Source organism: Aspergillus uvarum (assembly GCF_003184745.1).
Source record: "Aspergillus uvarum CBS 121591 unplaced genomic scaffold BO82scaffold_8, whole genome shotgun sequence".
Classification (NCBI taxonomy): Eukaryota; Fungi; Ascomycota; class Eurotiomycetes; order Eurotiales; family Aspergillaceae; genus Aspergillus; species Aspergillus uvarum.
The window spans coordinates 210,540-229,225 of NW_020291305.1; the positions used below are offsets into that span (position 1 = coordinate 210,540).

Sequence of the window (18,686 nt, forward strand, 5' to 3'; positions counted from 1 at the left end):
TATTAGTCACGACTGTTTTGATGATATGATTCGGTTGAAGCAGAGAATCTCTTCCGCCTCCAACTCTCTCCGCTTTCTGATTAAAAAAAAAACAAAACAGCTTTGTGAGCTCACGTTCTGTGGGGTGTTGCTGACTACAGTAACGTCAGTGGCCGGACTCGAGCAAGACGGTGGATGTGTCAGCTTCTGGCTCTCATTCGTCCCTCTCAGCCTCATTCAGCATGGAAGTCGAAGTCAGTCGGCCGTCAATAGAACTGGATCTGAACAGCCTTCCGGATGAGAAGAGTATAACAGCTGAAGATCAGCAACAGGTCATTCAGAGGAACGAAAAAAAAGAAAAAAAAAAGCAAAACAGAAAAACAAATGGCCTCGTGCAGCTCAAGGCTTGAATGCTGCTCAACAATGAACTGTGCTGTTTTAGATCCAATTGAGAGAACGTCAGTCATCGCCATGATGCATAGCAGAGACAGCAGTGAAAGAAAAGAGCAGCAGCAAGAGAGGTAGACGGTTAAGTTAACTAAGTGGTTAAGGCGGCTCTGGGCGGTGGCACTCCAGACCATCGCCCAAAGAGGAATAATGACTCCTGCAAGCACCTGCTTTCCCCCCGGGCAGTTGTCTGTCCTCTTCCCGAACGTCCACCTCTTCTTTCATTCCCTTCTTTTCCCTTTACCTTTTCCTTTACCTCTACCTCTTTTCATCTTATCCTCACCACCCTCATCTTTACCTCCTACCTTGTCATTGTGTCAATTCGTTGACCTTCTCTCCCTCCTCTCCCTCTCTCATTCACCTCTCCTCCTCTTCCTCTCCCCTCTCCTAATTCCTCTTCTTCCCCCACTCTGAGAGCATCCTACTCTTCTTCCACCGCCTTCCCACCTCCCACTTTTTCCGAGCTCCTTCTTCCCCCCTCATTTTCAGTCCTGGGATGCAATAGCGCCTGCGATCTCGACTTTATTCATCGTTTCTACAGCCCTTAGCCTCAGCAGATAGCAATTGACTTTGTTCGCTTTTCAACTGCTCCTTTTTTGGCTCTTGCATTTAGGGATCGGTGTGATCAAAACAATCAGTCCTTTCCATTCCCCGCTACTCGACATCCAATTATAATTACACGGACGCCTGCGTTTAGCTGGTATATTGCGCCCCTCTCTCCATTGGTTCCCCCCTCCCAATTCTAACGTCATTGTCTGCTAGTGTCCGTCTGTATTCTGTTCTCGGCCCAATCGTCTAACACTATCTGCGGTTCAATTCGTCCCATCCCGGTCTGTCCTGCTACAATGGCTTCCGAAGCAGTCGCAGTCGATGTCAACGGTGGCACCAAGTCCCGGGCCGCTATGTTGGAGGAGCAGCACGCTCGCGATGAGGCACACAAAGTGACCGTGGAGGATGTAGTGGATGAGGAGGATCTCAAGCACCCTCCCCCATCCTCGGTGGTCGAGGCCTCGGGCGACTCCAATGTTTCCTCTCAGCCTGCGACTCCTTCCATCCCCAAGGCAGCCCCCAAGAAGGCCCCTGCTTTCGACGTGCAGTCGGAGGAATTGTTCCCCGCTCTTGGAAGTGGACCCAAACCCAAGGCCCCCGCCGTCTCAGCCTGGGGTGCTCGCGGCCCTTCCGCTGCTGCTGTCGCTAACGGCGCCAGTGGTGCACAAGCAGGTATGTGTACAGTGGTCAGTCACATATAAACCCCCGATCACTGCGGCTGACACAGGGGGGTTGGAATTAGCTTCGGATGTCCCGAGAATCATGAGTCTGCCTGGAAAGCACATGGAGCAGCTTCGGCTAGCACCATCCCAGATGCTTCCCCGCGGCCAGATGAAGAAGCCTCTGCGCGACATTCTGCGCGACATCTCTCGGCGCTCCAAGGCGAACGTTGATATGCGCGGTGGACCGGGAGGCTCCATCATTTTCGAGGGTAAGGGCTCCGCAGATGCCGTCAGACAGGCGCTGAAGGAGGTCGCGCAGCAAGTTGGATCTAAGGTATGTCAATGACACTGTCCATCGACGCATGGATGACTTACATCTCCGTCTAGCAATCCGTCCGCGTTCCCATCCCCACATCCGCCCGCCCTCACATCATTGGTCGCCAAGGCGCTGTTGTTCAAGACATTCAGCAACGCACAGGCGCGCGTGTTCAAGTCCCGCGTGCTGACGAGTCTGCCTCCGCAGACGATTTCGATGACGATGATACCATTGACGTGTTGATCGAAGGTGATGCTGTTGCCGCGGAAATGGCTCGTCGTGAGATCGAGGCTATTGTTCGTGAGAGAGCTTCCAACATGAGCTTGAGACTGAAGACTATTCCCCCCGAGTTCTTCCCTTTCATTGCAGGTGCTCACAACGCGCAGCTCCGGGAAATTGAGCAGCGCACAAAGGCACAAGTTCACGTCCCGCGGTACGACACCTGGCAGAGCCAGCCTCCCCCCCAGGAGGCTGACCCCGGTCATGTTCAGTTCGCGCCTGTTTCGGACAGACACATTCACATCTCTGGTGAGCGCACTGCGGCTCAGGAAGCTCGCGCTGAGATTGAGAGGCTCGCTGCCGAGCTGCAGCGCCAGCTGACACTGCGCCAACTCGCCATCAATCGCGGCCAACATCAATTCATTCTCGGGGACAATGCCGATGCTTTGCATGAGTTCCTTGCTGACACTGGCTGCGCCATTGTTCTGCCTCCCGATTCCGATGATAGCGAGTTCCTTGCTATCACGGGACCTGTTGACTGCATCGAGAATGGTATCAACCGGGCCATGGATCTCGCCACGAGCATGCAAATGGCGAGCATTGACCTCTCCCGTCAACACCCCAATGCGCCTGCTGGACCTCATGCCCATGCTCGTGCCTTGACTCGCTACCTCAGACAGCGCCAGATCATTAAGGAGTTGGAGAATTTGTATGACGCTCGCATTGCGCTCCCGCCTAGCTCTAACGGTCCGGTTACCTGGGAAGTCTACTCCCGGGACGGCAAGAACACCATTCGTGCGCGATCCGATATCATGAATCTCGTCCAAGCACACCCCCCGACCAGAATCCGTGCCGTCAATGTTGATCCTTACTATCACCCCTACCTGGAGTCTCGCACCATCCCTAAGCTTCAAAACGACTACGGTGTTCACCTCCTGGTGCCCGAAGACCTTGATAGCTCGGATGTGTTCATGGTTTACGAGGGCCCTTCGTCTAACGCTGGCCAGTTCGAGATCCCAAGGCAAAGACCTTCCCCCGCAGAAGTTGCCACTTTCGAAAAGGTCCTCCAAGAAGCTCAGGACTACCTTCTGAGCGCTCTTGGTGACCAGAAGGAAGTCGTGGCGAAGACCATCAACGTGCCAAGCAAGTACCAAGACAAGGCCCGGAAATTCATTGCCCGCGAACAGCAGTCTAAGGGCGAGGATGAGATCCCCGTCCGGGCCATTGTCAGTGAAGGATCCAGCCGCACTGAGACCGAGGTTGCGCTTCGTGGTCCTTCCCGCCTCGTGGAAGACTTGATCTCCAAGATCCAGGAGTTTGTTGTGGAGCAGGAGAAGGATGACCTTGAGAGAGGCTACACTACGACTTTTGACTTCCCCCAGAAGTTCGCTAACTTCCTTATTGGCAAGAAGGGCGAGAACATCAACAAGCTGCGTGACGAGTTCGATGTGGATATCAAGGTCGAGAACGGCAAGGTTGAAGTTAAGGGGCCCAAGGCGAAGGCCGATGCTGCCAAGAGCCGCATCATCAACCTTGGAAAGAAATTGGAGGATGAGACGACTCACACCCTGAAGATTCCCGCCCAATATCACCGTGAGCTGATCGGCCAGAAGGGTAGCCAGGTGAACAGACTCCAGGACCGTTACTCTGTCCGTGTTCAGTTCCCCCGAGCTGCCAGCGACGACCAGGAGACTTCCAGCGAAGCTGGCGGCTCTCGCCCCAACCGGTCTCAGCAGGCTGCGGACGAAGTCATCATCAAGGGTCCCAGCAAGGGTGCCGACTCGGCACGGGATGAGATCCTGAGTCTGTTGCAGTGGGTCGTCGACCACTCCCACACCGCGACTGTGTCGGTGGCCCAGGCCCAGATCCCCTCTCTGATCGGGCAGCGCGGTCGCGAGATGGACAAGCTTCGCGCCGATACCGGTGCCCAGATCGATGTTCCGGGCGCCAACGATGCACCGGATGAGTCGGGCCGCGTGCAGATCAAGATCCGGGGTACCAAGCAGCAGGTCGAAGAGGCCAAGAAAACCTTGCTTCAACGATCCGGCGAGTTCGATTCCATCGTCACCAAGACCATCGACGTGGACAAGAAGTACCACAAGTCCCTTATTGGCAGTGGCGGTAAGTTTGTTCCGCAATGCTAGTCGACGCATTTTGCTAATCAGTAAACAGGTGCCAACATCCGTAAGATCGTTGCTGATGCTGGCGGTCCCACTGACGGCAGTGCTTCTCGGCTGGTCAAGTTCCCCCGTCCGGAGAGTGCTGAGTCGACCATCAAGCTGGAAGGAAACGAACAGGTTGTTGACAAGATCATCGCTGCCATCGAAGAACTCGTCAAGGAGCGCGCGGATCAGGTGACTGTGACTCTCGACGTTCCCACGCTTCAACACCGTCTTCTGATTGGCCGCGGTGGTGATACCCGCCGCAACATCGAATCGAAGTTCAACATCACCCTGGACATCCCCAAGCAGGGCTCTGGCCGCACCGAGATCAAGCTCAAGGGACCCAGCCAAGCCGTTGCCGAAGCCAAGGAGCACATTGACGGTATGCTCAAGGATCAGCAGGGTGAGACGGTTGAAGTGCCCCGCCACCTGCACCATGTGATTGCCGACAATGGCTCGTTCTTCCGCCGTCTCCGTAACGATTACCGTGTCACCGTCGATCACGCTGGCCAACAGGTGCCTGCCAAGCCCGTCTCGGAGGACTCGCGCGGCGAGGTCAATGGAGCCTCGTCGCTGCCGCTGATCACGGATGAGCCCACCGATGCCGCCGAGGTCCACTCGTGGAAGGTGGTCGACAACAGCCCTGCGCCCGCCGACCCGTCCGAACCTGCTACCATTCCGTGGGTGCTCGCCGGTACCAGCGACAACGTTGCCAAGGCCAAGTCGGCTCTGGAGAAGGCCATTGCCAACGCCTCCCAACAGTCTGCCACCGGTTACCTGATCCTGCCCGACCCCAAGACGTACCGTTTCGTCGTCGGCCAGGGTGGCAGCCAGATCAACGCGATCCGCAAGCAAACGGGATGCCGGATCAACGTCCCCAAGGGCCAGGCCAAGGGCGAGGCGATCGAGATCAAGGGAAGCAAGGACGGTCTGGAGGAAGCCAAGGACATGATCCTGGAGGCAGTCCGCGCAGGCACGAGCGGTAACTCCCGGTAAATGGCTTGACGACGAAATCCTGAGCGCAAGAATGCCAGGCGTGATCTCGCTTAGGACAAGGTTTTGGAAATAATCAGGACGCTCTCTCTTTTTTTTCTGGCCTCCCCCTCTCATGGCCTCAGCATCATCAAACATTCCACCTACCTACGATTACCATTACTTTTTTTTTTACTTTACAGTTCTATACTTGTGTTGTTATGTTTATAAAAAGAAGAAGACTGTTACGATCCGAGATCCCATGAGCATTTTTTTTTTTGGCAAGCAGGCAGCGGTTGGATTGTCTTTTTGTACTTCTCTGCCATGATTTATGCATGAGCTAGCCCTATCTACTCTCATCTTACTCTACAACTCCCTCCGTCTAGTCGTACGTGGTTTTAGCGCAGTAAAGGGGGTAAAGCACCGCTTCCGACTTTAGGTGTCATCCTTCCGCGTAGTTGTTCACCAAGATAGACAGAATATCTGAGATTGCACACGGCCCCTATGGAACAAAACATGGTATAGAAATCAAGCGCCTTACCTCTTCCCTTTCACCTCCCAACCAGAGCTTCTCCTAGAACCCTTTCGATCTCTCTCAAACCAGCGCATACATCTCCATTCCCTTCCACATGCACTTCCACAACCCTGGACCCTCCAAATCAACCCTCATCACCCATCTAATAGCAAAACCGGCACAAAAAAAAAAGACCAGCAAAAAAAGGTAGGGAATCTTCTTTGAAAGACGTGACGCAACAAAGAAATTAAGAATATACGGTATGGATTTTTCGCACACACATCAAATAACAAACCAGCAAGTAAAAGCCCAACACATAAAAAAAAAACCCCCCCCGGCAAAACGTCTACTGCTCCGACGCAAGCGACGCCTTCTGCAGATATTGGTACGCGCCGTAGGCGATCAGTCCGCCGACGATGAGGAAGGCGTACAGGCCGACGCCCAGGCCGGCGGCGTCGCCGGAGGCACCCGCGGCGGCGGAGGGGTTGGCGTGCGAGCGGGGGGCGGGGTCACCGGGCTTTTCGGGCGGGTCAGCATGAGGGACTGTGTTTTTTGGGGAGAGGTTGGGTTTGAAGGGGAAGGGGGCGGCGGGCAAACGTACCATGCGCTTCACGTTCCCGACGAAGAGACCGTCCAGGATCTCCCGGGCTTCGTCGCTGTGGCCGACGTCCTCGAAGGCTTCGGTGCCGTCTTGGCCGGCGACGTCGAGGAGGACTTCTTCGCCTCCGCTGTTTTGTTCATGCATCAATTGGTGCTCGGTGTGAATGATGGGATTTTAGAGGAGGGGCCACGTACGGGTGCTCGTCAACGAAGGAGGAGCAGTCGTAGACCTTGTCGTGGATGACCATGTACAGGTCCTTCTTGGTGTTGTGGCCGGTGACTTCGGCGAGAGTGAATTCCTTGACGTTGGACATTTTGGATGTGTTTTTTTAGGCTGTTGTGAGGGAGAGACGAGGTGGGTTAGTTTGGTTTGGTTTATTGGAAGGTTGGAGGTGCGGTGGTTGGTGAGATGTGGGTGGTGAGGATTTGGGGGGCAAGGCAGCCTGGGTGGGGGATTGGGGACGTGGTGATGGTGTGGGAAGAAGTGGTGTTCGCGCGATGTGCTTGGTTGGAGTACAGATCTCCAGATACACCCGTGGGCTTGTATCACTTTGGAATGCGCTGCTCTGGGGGTATCGGGGTGAGGGTGGGAGTGGGCGTGAGGGTGGGAGAGATAGGGAGTGGGTAGCAGGGTGAGGAAACTCACCAGATAGAACAGAACTGAAGGGGATTGCGAACAGAGACAGGAAGCAGAAGCAGAAGGAGCACTGACGGAGAGAGAGAGGGGAAGAAGAAGAAGAAGAAGAAGAAGAAGACTAAGCGGAGAGCGAAGAGGAGAAGGGAAGATAGGAAGAGAGAGAGCGAGAGAGCGAGAGAGACGGAGAGATAGTCAAGTCAATAAGAAGAAGAATAATAATCAATCAGTCCGGCCCAGCATTCGGAGTCGATCAATTCGCCCCGGGCCAGCCTGAGGCAGCCACCTTTGACCCAGACCCAACCCAACCCAACCCACTTCGCATTCCCGGGGAGCACTCCCGGACTCAGCTTTAGCCTTTGGAGCTACCAGTCTTCTATTACCGAGCTTCAATCTCCTGTCTTTTGACGGTTCATCTTGCTTGTGAACAAGTGAGTCTGCTTGCTACTTGCTTTCCTCTGCTGAGTTCCGTTCCGCAATCCCAACATCTTCCCGATTGGGCCATCTGGAAAAGTGGCCTGATAGGGATTGGTCCGTCTACGCCAATCACCGCACGCTTATTCCCGTCTTAGTCAGAGCATACGGCGCACTATCCCGCATCAGGCAAACTTTGCCTGCGGTGCCGAAAAAAAAAGGTTCAAAAAAAGAACAACAAAAAGGACGACGAAATACGTTAGGTTGCAGCAAGGTGTGTGTGTGTGTGTGTGTGTGTGTGTATAAGGAGAAACCTGTAGTGACCAGAGTCAGTCTATGTATGTATGTATGTACTGTACGGTACCTTTTGTTCAGTTGTCAATCGTCGGTGAGGAATAGACCCTGAGCATGGGGGATATCCGGGAATAGGATTACTGGGTAAGGATGCTGATCACCTCACGAACAGTACGCTCACAGTAAGTCGAGTTAGTGTGTTCGGTGTCGGAGATGAATCTCCACCACCTTATCTGACAGCCTGATTGTATACACCCGGTTGATAACTACAGACAGACAGTACATGTCCCACCACCGACTCTTTTAAACGCATCACTATGCATCACCACGTAAATATGAAATACCAAGATTACTAGATAAGCAAATGCATACATAAAGAGACAGATAGATAAACCACTCCAAACCACCGCCCTGAGTACCCAGTCCAGTCCAAGACAAAAGACCCAAACAATTCCCGACCTGAAGGGCCTCCCCGCGCTCGATAGCCGTTAACCGTAACCTCGGGGAAAGATCGCCCCAGTTGGCCAGTTGCCCGCCACCCCCGGGAAGCCCCATCGGGACTTTTCCCTTCCCTCGCGCTGAATGACGGATTTCAAGGCCAGTCAGCCTTCCAGAGCGGAAATTCGGAGCCAGGGGCGGAATTCCCTACTTCTTTCGGTGAGGGTAACTGGGGTGTCGAAGGTTCGAAGGTTCGAAGGTTCGATGGTCTTCCATGGATTCGACGTCGTCGACGCCCATAGAACCTGAATACGACGTATGAGTACGAGTACAGGACAGCTCGGGCGCATTATCGTCCACCGGTGTAGTGAGTGCGACGGACTTACAATGTCGGAGCTGGGGCCCTATGACAGAAAGAACCCTTTTGTGAATACCGACGCAGTAGTTAGCGTTTGCAAAGTCCGTCGAGAGAGTCCGGCGCACTAGGATTCTTCTGAGCCCGTCGGAGCTGACGGCATCACTCCCGGGGAGTTCTATAAGTAAGTTACTTGGTGACTACTAGTCACTTCCTGCGTGCATTTGCTTATTCCAAACGAAGTACTCCGGAAAAGTAGTCAATCCATTCATTCCCGCTGAACACACAACGCTACCTATTCAACATCCATGCATCCATGCTATAAACCAGATCTAAACTCGGAAGGGGCTAAATCACAAGAGACGAAGTCGAGCATTAACATAAAAAAAAAAACAAGGTATAAGATCTCGTCACATGCTCACATCCCGTCGTCATGCAGTCGTGTCTTCGCCGGAAAACATTCCAGTCAACGCAAAGCAAAGAAGAAAACAAAATATGCAGGCAATAGTGGCAATTATATCATGCCAATCGGATTCGGTGGTTTGGCGTCGATCCAGCCCGCTCACGGGATGGTACTGTAACACAAGTTCCAGCCGATTGAAAATGAAATCGCTTGAATGTGAGTATCTTCAAGAAAAAAGAAAAGACGATGCCCGGCGGAGCCCTCATTTCGCAGGCACCCGCTCATAGAATACAATGTAAGCTTGCTCGTTCTGCAACCGCTCCTTCGGTCGCAGATCCCGCGGGTTGAAATCGGTCACCCGCTCGTCATCGAACTTGCGCCAGCATTGTCGCTGCGCATCTCGCACCAGAGAGATGTAGTGTCCGCTGCTCATCGAGGACCCAAGATGTCGCAGCACGCCGTATGCGTCATACGTGAAGGGAGGGGCGGTTGCGATCGTCGTCTCCGAGGGTGCGGTCGCCGAATGACCGTTCGGAACGGGCGTCGGAGTCGACTGCGAGAACACGAAGTCGTCCATCCGCAGCCCATGCAGCGGGAAATCAATCGGCGTATGGATCTTCCGCGCGCTCTGCGTCTTCGACGCCGAGAACCGCTTAAAGTGAATCACCAGGATCTGAGGCGCCCGCGTGATGATGATCTGTTTGGTCGCAACCCGCTCACACTTGCAGTACGGGCATTTCCACACCTCGTCGCCGCTCAGCATTTCCTCCTGGCAGTAACTACGAAGGCATTGGTAGATGTCTCCCGTTCCAGACGGAGGAATCTCCACGCTGATACTATAAAAGGCTTCGTACGTGGTGGACGTCCGTTTGCAGGTGGTGCAACGCAGTCGACTCGCATGTTGCCCGGCGAAGAGTGAGGAGATGAAGGACTCCTCGCGATGACAATACCGATCCCACTCAATTTTGGAGACCTTCGGGACCGGCATCCGCTCCCGCTGCATCTCCTCTTCAAATGTCAGGGGGCGAAGCTGGTTGCGCTGCCAATTGATGTTGAGGTCCTCGTGCAGGCAATCCACAACAAAGTCGAAGAACTCCTTGGCATCTTGCTGGCGATCGATTGCCCACTCTTGATTCAACCGCCCGCAGAAGTTTCGAAATGAGGTGGGCATGATTACCTCAACATCATTCTTCCACAACGACCGGATCAGGTTCGCAAAAAGCCCCGGCATGACGCCCTGGGACCCTTTCCAATTCTTCTGGACATAGTACCGAAACCGATTATCGATAAAGAACTTGCTCAGCAGTAAGGTCGCACTGAGACATTGGAGAGTCGAATTCATGTAGCAGGTCACCCCGAAATTGGTCAACCCAGTGCGAGGAAGTTTGAGCCGGCTCAGCATCGATAAAGGGGTGTAGAGGGCCGTTTTCGTGGCCGAGCTCTGCCGCTCCAGGGTAGGTTGAATATGCCGGCCGTCCGATACGCCGCTATAGCTAGGCCGTGGAACTGCCGGGGGCGGCCGCGAGGGAGCGACAGGCACAGGCGCAGCATAATTCGGTGCAGCAGTGCCCGCCGGTCGTATGTGTGGTGCCACCATTGACTGCTGAATCGCGCCTGGTTCGGGGAAGCGCCGCAGGAAATCTTCATAATTTTGAACAAAGGGCGAGGCAGGGGCCTCCTCCTCTCCAGCAGGCTCCTCCGTCATTGCTTCTTCATCCTCTTCGACATATGTACTGGCATCGATTTCCTCCGTCTTGGACTTCTCCATCCACTCCGTGAGCTCTTGGTTATTCAGTGGTTTGTACTCGCGCAGTCGTCGTTTCCTGACCTCTAAGCTAGAGTTAGCGCTGACCATCGTCGGCACTCTTCCAAGCGGTCGCCCAGGCCTTCGCAGTGGTCGCTTGGCCTGCAAGGATCCCATCACAGCAGCGGTGGAGGATGTGGCAAGTGATTGCTGGCCTAGGAGATCAATCCATGCGTCGAGGCCGCCTAGAAGTAATGCCGGTGGTCGACCGTCCTTCAAGGGTTTATAGGCATTGAACTCGTAAAGCGTATCGTAGAGCGCTCGGAGATGAGGCGCTGTCGTGCCAACCGGAGAGCCAGCAAGATAACTGACCGATGATGTTTTCTGGTCGTAGTACACAACCATGTCAAATTCATTCCGGCGTTCGAATAATGACTGCTCATACTCCGGCGACACCACAAGACGCTCCTCCAACTCTTCAGCGGATACGTTCTCCTTCAACACCACCGGCTCAACACATATAATTGAAGAAGCATATATATGCCCACTATCATACTGCTCCCGAGATCGCACATCGATTAGCAGAATGTTATATTTGCGAAGATAATCTATTAATTCTGTCGGAGTGATCGTGGTGTTGTGCGGGAGGTCAGCACTGCCGCTTCGGATCTCCTGTACTTGATGAACACCATTTGGGGTTCTGGATCGGTACGGATTATCATCGAACCCATTCCGGCTCGGGCTCCCGTGAGATGAATTCGCGAGCTGAGAATACCGTGGGTTGACTGGACGAGAGCTTTCCGTCGAGGTCCGCGGCGGGTTTGAGGGTCCCTGTGATGGCACCGACCAAATAGGACTATAGGCTGGGTCGGGTGCCCGTGGAAGGAATGTGTTCAGAGGAACCTTTGGGGGAAGAGCAGGAACCCCATGGGGGGATCCCATGCTACGAGGCCCTAAGGGACGTCTTGTCGGAGAACTCAAAACGGAGTTCTGTGGTGACGCTTGAGCCGAAGTTTGCGACGGATTGACTTGCGGCGCGGACTGTAACAGATTGTTCGTCCCATTTTGTGTGGTTTCTATTACAGTGCTGTCAGGGGGTGACATCCTCAGCTTTGCAAATCTCTGTGCGAGTGCATCAGTTGGAGGACTCGAGTATCGATTCTGCTTTGTCTGTAGCTCAAAATCTTGTTGGTGGTGTGACAAAATCGGCATCTGCGTCGAGTTGCTCACTGAAGAGGCAGCACTACTCAGAATCTCTGACTTTGGCCGGTTTGAGTGTGAATGAGGTGGTCCAACCGGTTGCACGTTTGTCATTAGATTGTTCTCCACGATCTGTTGTTTTATATCATCCATCGTCCCTTGTTTCGTCCGTACAGCCTATCACAATTAATTAGTCCCAGATTTGATAGTCCAAGAGCTTATAGAAGGTTCCCCGCGTGGATATGCGACTACCTACCATCATCAAATCGGCAAATCTCTTGAACCATGCCGGCCTCTGGCTGGCTGTCGCACGATAGTCAGGGTGGTGGGGAATAATGTTGATGGTGATTTCGGAGGCACGAAGGTACTGCACATAGGCTCGATCCAGTTGATCGCTGTCGGAAAGCTCCCGGGCTTGATTTATGGCCACTTGCGCTCGCTCAAGCAAAACACTAAGCTAAAGGTCTCAATCAGTATCAACTGGTATATTACCGTGGCAAATGTCAAACATACAGAGGCATTCTCATTGACGTCCAAAGCTGCCGCCTCATCCTGTAGATCCTTTATGTTGGGAAACAGCGGCGGTTGGCTTGCCGAAGCGCTCTGATTGTTGCCGACTTGCTGCGATGCCAGTCCGACTGGCCGCCCGCTTGTCGGCATGACTCCGAGGGATCGAGGACGCCTGGCATTATCCCACGGTGCGAAATCCGGTGGAGAGGGAAAAGCCGCTGCATCTGAGGACATGATACAAGACGGCGATCGAGAGAAGGGAAGCTTCAGTACATGACCTGAAAATTGTCGGAGCTAAGGCGGGGATGGATCGGTAGTTGTTCGAAGATGGCTCGGAGCGGAAGCAGATCGGAGGGGTAACCACGACTCGACGGGGTATCCAAACGCGCGAAGACTGAAAGGACAGAGAGAGCCGTTAAAAGACAAGAAAAGAAGAGAATGATGCGCCAAAGACGAAGCCCGACGAAGAATGGAGGGAGGAAGAATGAACAGACAGGAGGAGAAGAGAGAGAGAGGAACGAGGTGGTCAAAGGCAGACGAATTGCGGGATGTTGTATGATGGTTATGATGGGGTGGGTGTATGTACAGTACGGTAATGGATGCGCAGGAATAATGCCCACCTCACCGCCTCACCGCCCCAGTTGGGCTATGACGCCACATGTTACGGGTACTTACCATTGTTTGCCTGGGACCTGGCCCCCGCTGACTCACCGCCCCCGCCAATGAGGACTGCCAACATGCTTTGTCCAATGGACGGTATCTACCAGTCCTAGACTAAGGGTAAGCTTGGTTACCTCCCATTTACCTTACTTACACTTCCCCCGACATTATCCCTCCATGCATTTGATCTGCCTGGAGCTCAGTGTCATGTCTCTATTGCTGCCTTGATCGCCCTTCCTTATCGATTACTTCTCATTTTGCGCAAAACCCCTTCCAAACTATTCTTCAAGTCTCACTTTCCACCTCCTTCTCCTGCCCACATCTGCTGCTGCCGCTTCTGCTGCTGCTGCCCAACGTCATAGCCATCTGGTACCTCCGTCGCCGTCCCCGGCAGATCGTCAATCGCGCACCATCACAACATGGCGGGGTGGTTCTCGTCAACTTCTTCACTCGATGATCAGGTCGAGAAGGCGACCGCCTCTTCTTTGTAAGTTATGGCTGTCCCCCTCAGTATGCTGCCTTGGCTGTCGGTCAATCACATGCTACGACTCACTGACACGCCAACAGGGAGGACATCGCTCTCAACCTCGAAATTTCCGACCTGATAAGATCAAAGAGCGTGCAACCGAAGGAGGCGATGAGATCATTGAAGAGGCGACTTGAGAACAAGAATCCGAACATCCAACTAGCGACCTTGAAAGTGAGTCGCAAGACGCCCACCCTTCTCACACTTTGCCCTGGCTCCAGCTTATAACTGACGGTGAAATGCATCGCAGCTGACAGACACGTGTGTGAAAAATGGCGGTACTCACTTTTTGGCGGAGATTGCATCCCGGGAGTTTATGGACAACCTTGTCTCCCTCCTCAAGACAGAGGGCGTCCCACTGAATGACGAAGTGAAGGCGAAGATGTTAGAATTGATACAAGACTGGGCCATGGCAGCTCAAGGCCGTATGGACCTGAGCTACGTTGGTGAGACTTATCGGAGGCTACAGGACGAGGGTTTCCGGTTTCCACCCAAGACTCAAATCAGCGGAAGCATGCTGGAAAGCAGTGCGGTGAGTTGGCCCTGGTACTGTGATCGCCACGGCGCCCTCGAACTGACATGATTGTTTCTGTCAAAGCCTCCAGAATGGATTGACTCCGATGTCTGTATGCGCTGTCGCACTGCCTTCAGCTTCATGAACCGCAAGCATCATTGTCGCAACTGCGGCAACGTCTTTGATGCACAATGCTCTAGCAAGACGCTTCCTCTGCCTCATCTCGGAATCCTTCAGCCTGTTCGGGTGGACGACGGGTGCTACGCCAAATTGACTTCAAAGGCCTTTTCAACTGCGGCACTATCCGATAGATCTGCATTCAAGAACAATTCAATCACCAAGTCTAGCGTCATGGAGCCTCGTGGGGGACGAGCGGAGAGCGGCTTTGATGACGATTTGCGTCGTGCTTTGCAAATGAGCTTAGAGGAGGCTCAAAATAAGGGCTCGAGCGGCTACGTCCCACAAAACAGGATCGTCCCGGAACCTCCTAAAGCCGTCAGTCAGCCCAGTGTAGAGGAAGAGGAAGATGCCGACCTTAAGGCTGCTATCGAGGCATCATTGCGGGACATGGAACAACACAAGCAGAAACACGCAGCCGCTCTCAAGAACGCCCCGGTTGCTGATACGTCGACTCATGCGGGCGCAGTGGTAGCGCCGATTCCCCAAAACCCCTATGAGCTTAGCCCTGTGGAAGTCGAAAACATCCATCTTTTCGCTGCTCTCGTTGACCGCCTGCAACACCAGCCCCCGGGCACTATCCTACGGGAGCCTCAGATTCAAGAACTATACGAGAGCATTGGAGCGCTCCGGCCCAAGTTGGCTAGAAGCTATGGAGAAACGATGAGCAAGCACGGTACGTATCTTGTTTGTTTTGGAAGATCTGTCGCGGTAGCTAACGAGTCGCGGGCGTAGATACTCTGTTGGACCTCCATGCCAAGCTATCGACGGTCGTTCGCTACTATGACCGCATGCTAGAGGAACGTCTTTCTAGCGCCTACGCTCAGCATAACCTGGGTTATGGGGGGGTCCCTGGCGGATCCCCATACCCCAATATTTACCCCTCGATGCCCGCTCCCTCAATGGAGGCGAAGTCAGGCACCGAGAACTATTATTATGGGAATCCCAATGTAGCCGAAAGCTTCCAGCCTTCCGGCACACCCTACTCGCAGCCTACGTCAGAGAGAGAACGCGCCAGAACCATGAGCCCGAGTTTATACCCACAGCCCTCTCAAACTATGCCACCTAACGCGCCGTGGAATGGCAATCCCCATGCGGTGGCATCACCTCACATGGGCAGCGCCAGTGCGGCACCTCCCAACAATCCTTCGGCCTATGCGCCACCCACGCAATTTTATGCACCTCCACCGCACCCGGAACAAGACCCGAGTCCCTACCAGCAATCGCGGCATGGGGAGCCAGAGGCGCCTTATCAACCGTCGCCTGTGATGCGACATGACTCTCACTATCAACCGTCGGCCCCGAGCGCTCCGAGCGCCCCGGATCAATCACCCCCGGCAGACCCAGTGTCGGCCCCCGCTTACTCGCACTATCCTCCGGATCCTAATTCGATGCAACCTGGCGGTCAACCGGCAGCGCAGCAGCAGCAGCAGCAGCAGCCGCCGCCGTCGCAGCCCGCGGACCCGTCGGGATCATCGTTCTATAGTCAACACCAGCCTTCTCCCGGGCCTACAACTTTCGCAGGATACCCACACGGGGTCCCAACACATCCCAACCCACAAGGAGGAGAATATCCTTCTGGTGGTGTGCCTGGTGCGCATCCAGCATATCAACAAACAACACCGTCCCGGCCGCCCGTCGAGGAGAGTTTGATTGAGCTGTAGAGTGGACTGGGGGTGAATAGGGTGAGTGGTCAGTGCGGTGAGGAGCGGTCAAGCTGTGGTTTTGGAGGAGGGAAGAGGGACGATTCCTCGATAGGTGTTTATATTCTTGATGTTTTATGTAGGCTTTCGGCACAATGATACCAAATGGATTGGTTACTTTTGCAAGCCCCGAAATTGACTTGATGCTCTATCTATTTTTCCAATGAAGCCCAGGAAGAATAATTGTAGGCGAATGAGTAATATCAGAGAGTGGCGATGCTTTCGTGCTTTTCTTTTGCACAGGGCGAGGCCAACCGAATGCGGCCTGGTTTGCTGGTCTGGACTCTTTTTCCTCCTTCTTCTTGCTTCGGGAATCCTTCTTCAATTCTTCCACGTCTTCTCTTTCCTTCCAAGTTTCTTTTCTCCCCTCCCGCTCTTCTCCCTCCCTCCCTCTTCCTCTCCTTCTCCCCTCACCAAACGTTTGTCCCCCTCGTATCTAATTCCAACTCTCCCCTCCTTCCCCCATTCCTCCTGAAGTCACTTTTGCTCTGGGAATTCTGTTCTTCCTCTCTTTGTCTATTTCATCATTCTCTCTTTCTGTCATAGTCAACCAGCTCACTTCCCTGGTGCGTGTGGTGTAACCGCAGTCTGCGTCATTTGTGTCTCCCCCGCAATCGGCGGGAATCTGGACCGTCACCGATTTGTCTCTCCCCTTCGTCTCTCATTCTCTCCCATTTAACCTCCCCACAAAGCAACAAACAGAGTACCAGTACTTCTTCACCACAGCTCAAGGAACTAAACCCAACAGTACTTCTGCTGCTCACTGACCCGCCCAGTCGGATACCTACAATCTGCTGTATCACCTGGTGGATGCCTCCTCCAATCGCCGTTGAATCGGGGAAACTTCCCGGCTGCTGCTCGTCACCCGATCGGGGCCAGCCCTTCCTTGCTTAAGCCTTAAACGCCTCTTTTTTTTGTTTTTTGTTTTTTTTACCACAAGTACCAACTACGTACTTTCTCCTCTTCTGCCACGGCCGTCATGCCGACTTCCAATACTTCTTCCCCCGTCAAGCGCCCCGGACTGGGCCGTCGTGCGGTTTCCTCTCACGCCGTTGTCACGCGCACCCCTTCCAACCAAGGCGAGCTGTCTCAGTCCCAGTCCTCCAACACCACCCAGAAAGCCCCCTCAAGGCCCCATCGTCCCCATCTAGTTGGCGGGGGCCATCGCAACCATCACCGCAACCCCTCTTTCGGCAAAAATCTGCACAAGCTACAAAGACACCTCTCCAGCCAACAAATAGGCCCTGAAGCTTCTGCTCGCGTCCACCAGCGCAAGAAGTCCGCCCCTGCGACACCTGCCGCTAGCCCGCGCGGGCATCACGTTCGTTGGGATGGAGTTGCGGAGGATTCGCACCCCACAACAGGATCAATGAAGAAGAACAATTCGAGTCCGGCCCTCCGACGCAATACGTCAGTCGTCCTCGGAAAGAAAGCGCTGGTCACCGACCGTCCACATACGAGCTCCGGAAAGAAGAAAACTGTGGGATTCGAGTTGGCGGATTCCGACGACGAAGCTGATTGGGAAGATACAACGCAGTCGCCTGAAAGCACGAGACGCAGCTCGGTGGCACAATCCAGAGAGAGTGTGGACAATCCTGCTGTTCTGGTCGACCCCCTTACCTTCGTCAAGCGCTCTTACCCGCAATTTCCTCGAGCCACCAGCCTGCCAGAGTCAACGAGCAAGAGTTTCGGTGACGACAACTATTCGGACGAAGAAGACGACGGCCACGATCACGACCACGACCACGACCACGACGACGACGATACCGCACAGCAACGTCCGTCCGATTCTGACGAGACACCCGTCGAGACTACCCGCCCGAGTGAGACCGGCGTCATCGCATCACGGATTCTGGGTCCGTCTGTATCTGCCAAAGCACCACCGGCCATGTCTTCCATATCTGCGACCGTCAAGCCGACCGTGATGGATCAGTCTTCTCGCAATGCATCCCTCACCAACTTGGCGTCCGGCCATGACGGTTCCCGGCGACCGATGTCTTCGTCTATCACCACGTTGGCGAACACGCCTACCCATGCTACGTCCTCGTCCATCGAAGGCGGTGTCTCGAAATTCATCATCAACAACAAATCAACGACGAACTCATTCTCCCGTACAGATTCGGATCCGAACACTCCATCCTCTTTCCTCCCACACTATCATCCCCAAACCCCACCATCTCCAAATCGCGCGACTAGTACGAAAAAACCACGAGCGTCGCCGCCTTCGAGGCCCGCTGGCGCAGAACCCCATTCTCGCACGCAGCAAAAGCTGTGGTTACAACGCACTGCAGCATTGAACACATCACCGCCCGACGGCGTGTCCACCGCAGCCCCCCCCTCTGTCGTGGACCCGATCTTTACTGCACCCCACACCCTCCCGGGCACTGGGGCTTTCGAGCCGGGCAGGGGCCTTGTCAACGGATCCGCTCGAGCCAGTGGAACAGTACACGACAATGAAACCAAGCACGTTCGGAAAACATACGAGAAAACTACCCTGGAGTTGACCGTTGTCCGTCGATTCCAGTCTCCCACCGGCGACAGCTTCAGGCGCTTAAATGCCATTCTGAATGATTCACGCCTTGTGACTCCTAGCCTAGACCAACCTTCGTCGCTTGGCAAACCCATCAAATCTGCACCAGCTTTAACTCACCTTCGCGACAGCAAACGACAAGAAGGCAGCCAAGGCAGCGGCAG

At 54.2% G+C, this 18,686-nt stretch overlaps 4 protein-coding genes across 4 annotated transcripts; 2 read left to right on the plus strand and 2 right to left on the minus strand.

The window, feature by feature from the left end:
- The first annotated feature begins 885 nt into the window (after positions 1-885).
- BO82DRAFT_198014 (putative RNA binding effector protein Scp160) lies at positions 886-5,691 on the plus strand. The gene is made up of 5 exons (XM_025630573.1): positions 886-1,126; positions 1,189-1,647; positions 1,718-1,971; positions 2,025-4,293; positions 4,345-5,691. Exons 2-5 carry the CDS (start codon positions 1,272-1,274, stop codon positions 5,328-5,330), a joined length of 3,885 nt encoding a protein of 1,294 aa, XP_025495215.1. The 5' UTR covers positions 886-1,126; positions 1,189-1,271; the 3' UTR covers positions 5,331-5,691.
- Positions 5,692-6,166: 475 nt separating this feature from the next.
- BO82DRAFT_275652 (cytochrome b5-like heme/steroid binding domain-containing protein) lies at positions 6,167-6,734 on the minus strand (the record flags this gene model as incomplete). Its single annotated transcript, XM_025631123.1, has 3 exons — positions 6,167-6,337; positions 6,422-6,548; positions 6,616-6,734. The coding sequence occupies 3 exons, from the start codon at positions 6,732-6,734 to the stop codon at positions 6,167-6,169; spliced, it is 417 nt and encodes a 138-aa protein (XP_025495216.1).
- A 1,991-nt stretch (positions 6,735-8,725) lies between these two features.
- Positions 8,726-12,958, minus strand: BO82DRAFT_351380 (putative ubiquitin C-terminal hydrolase). Its single transcript, XM_025634408.1, has 3 exons — positions 12,416-12,958; positions 12,159-12,359; positions 8,726-12,079 (listed from the first exon to the last, which is right to left on the minus strand). The coding sequence occupies exons 1-3, from the start codon at positions 12,644-12,646 to the stop codon at positions 9,221-9,223; spliced, it is 3,291 nt and encodes a 1,096-aa protein (XP_025495217.1). The 5' UTR covers positions 12,647-12,958; the 3' UTR covers positions 8,726-9,220.
- Positions 12,959-13,245: 287 nt separating this feature from the next.
- Positions 13,246-15,953, plus strand: vps27 (ESCRT-0 subunit protein VPS27; the record flags this gene model as incomplete). The annotated part of the gene is made up of 6 exons (XM_025633004.1): positions 13,246-13,559; positions 13,640-13,772; positions 13,849-14,130; positions 14,197-14,965; positions 15,025-15,635; positions 15,726-15,953. The coding sequence occupies exons 1-6, from the start codon at positions 13,492-13,494 to the stop codon at positions 15,951-15,953; spliced, it is 2,091 nt and encodes a 696-aa protein (XP_025495218.1). The 5' UTR covers positions 13,246-13,491.
- Positions 15,954-18,686: the final 2,733 nt, after the last annotated feature.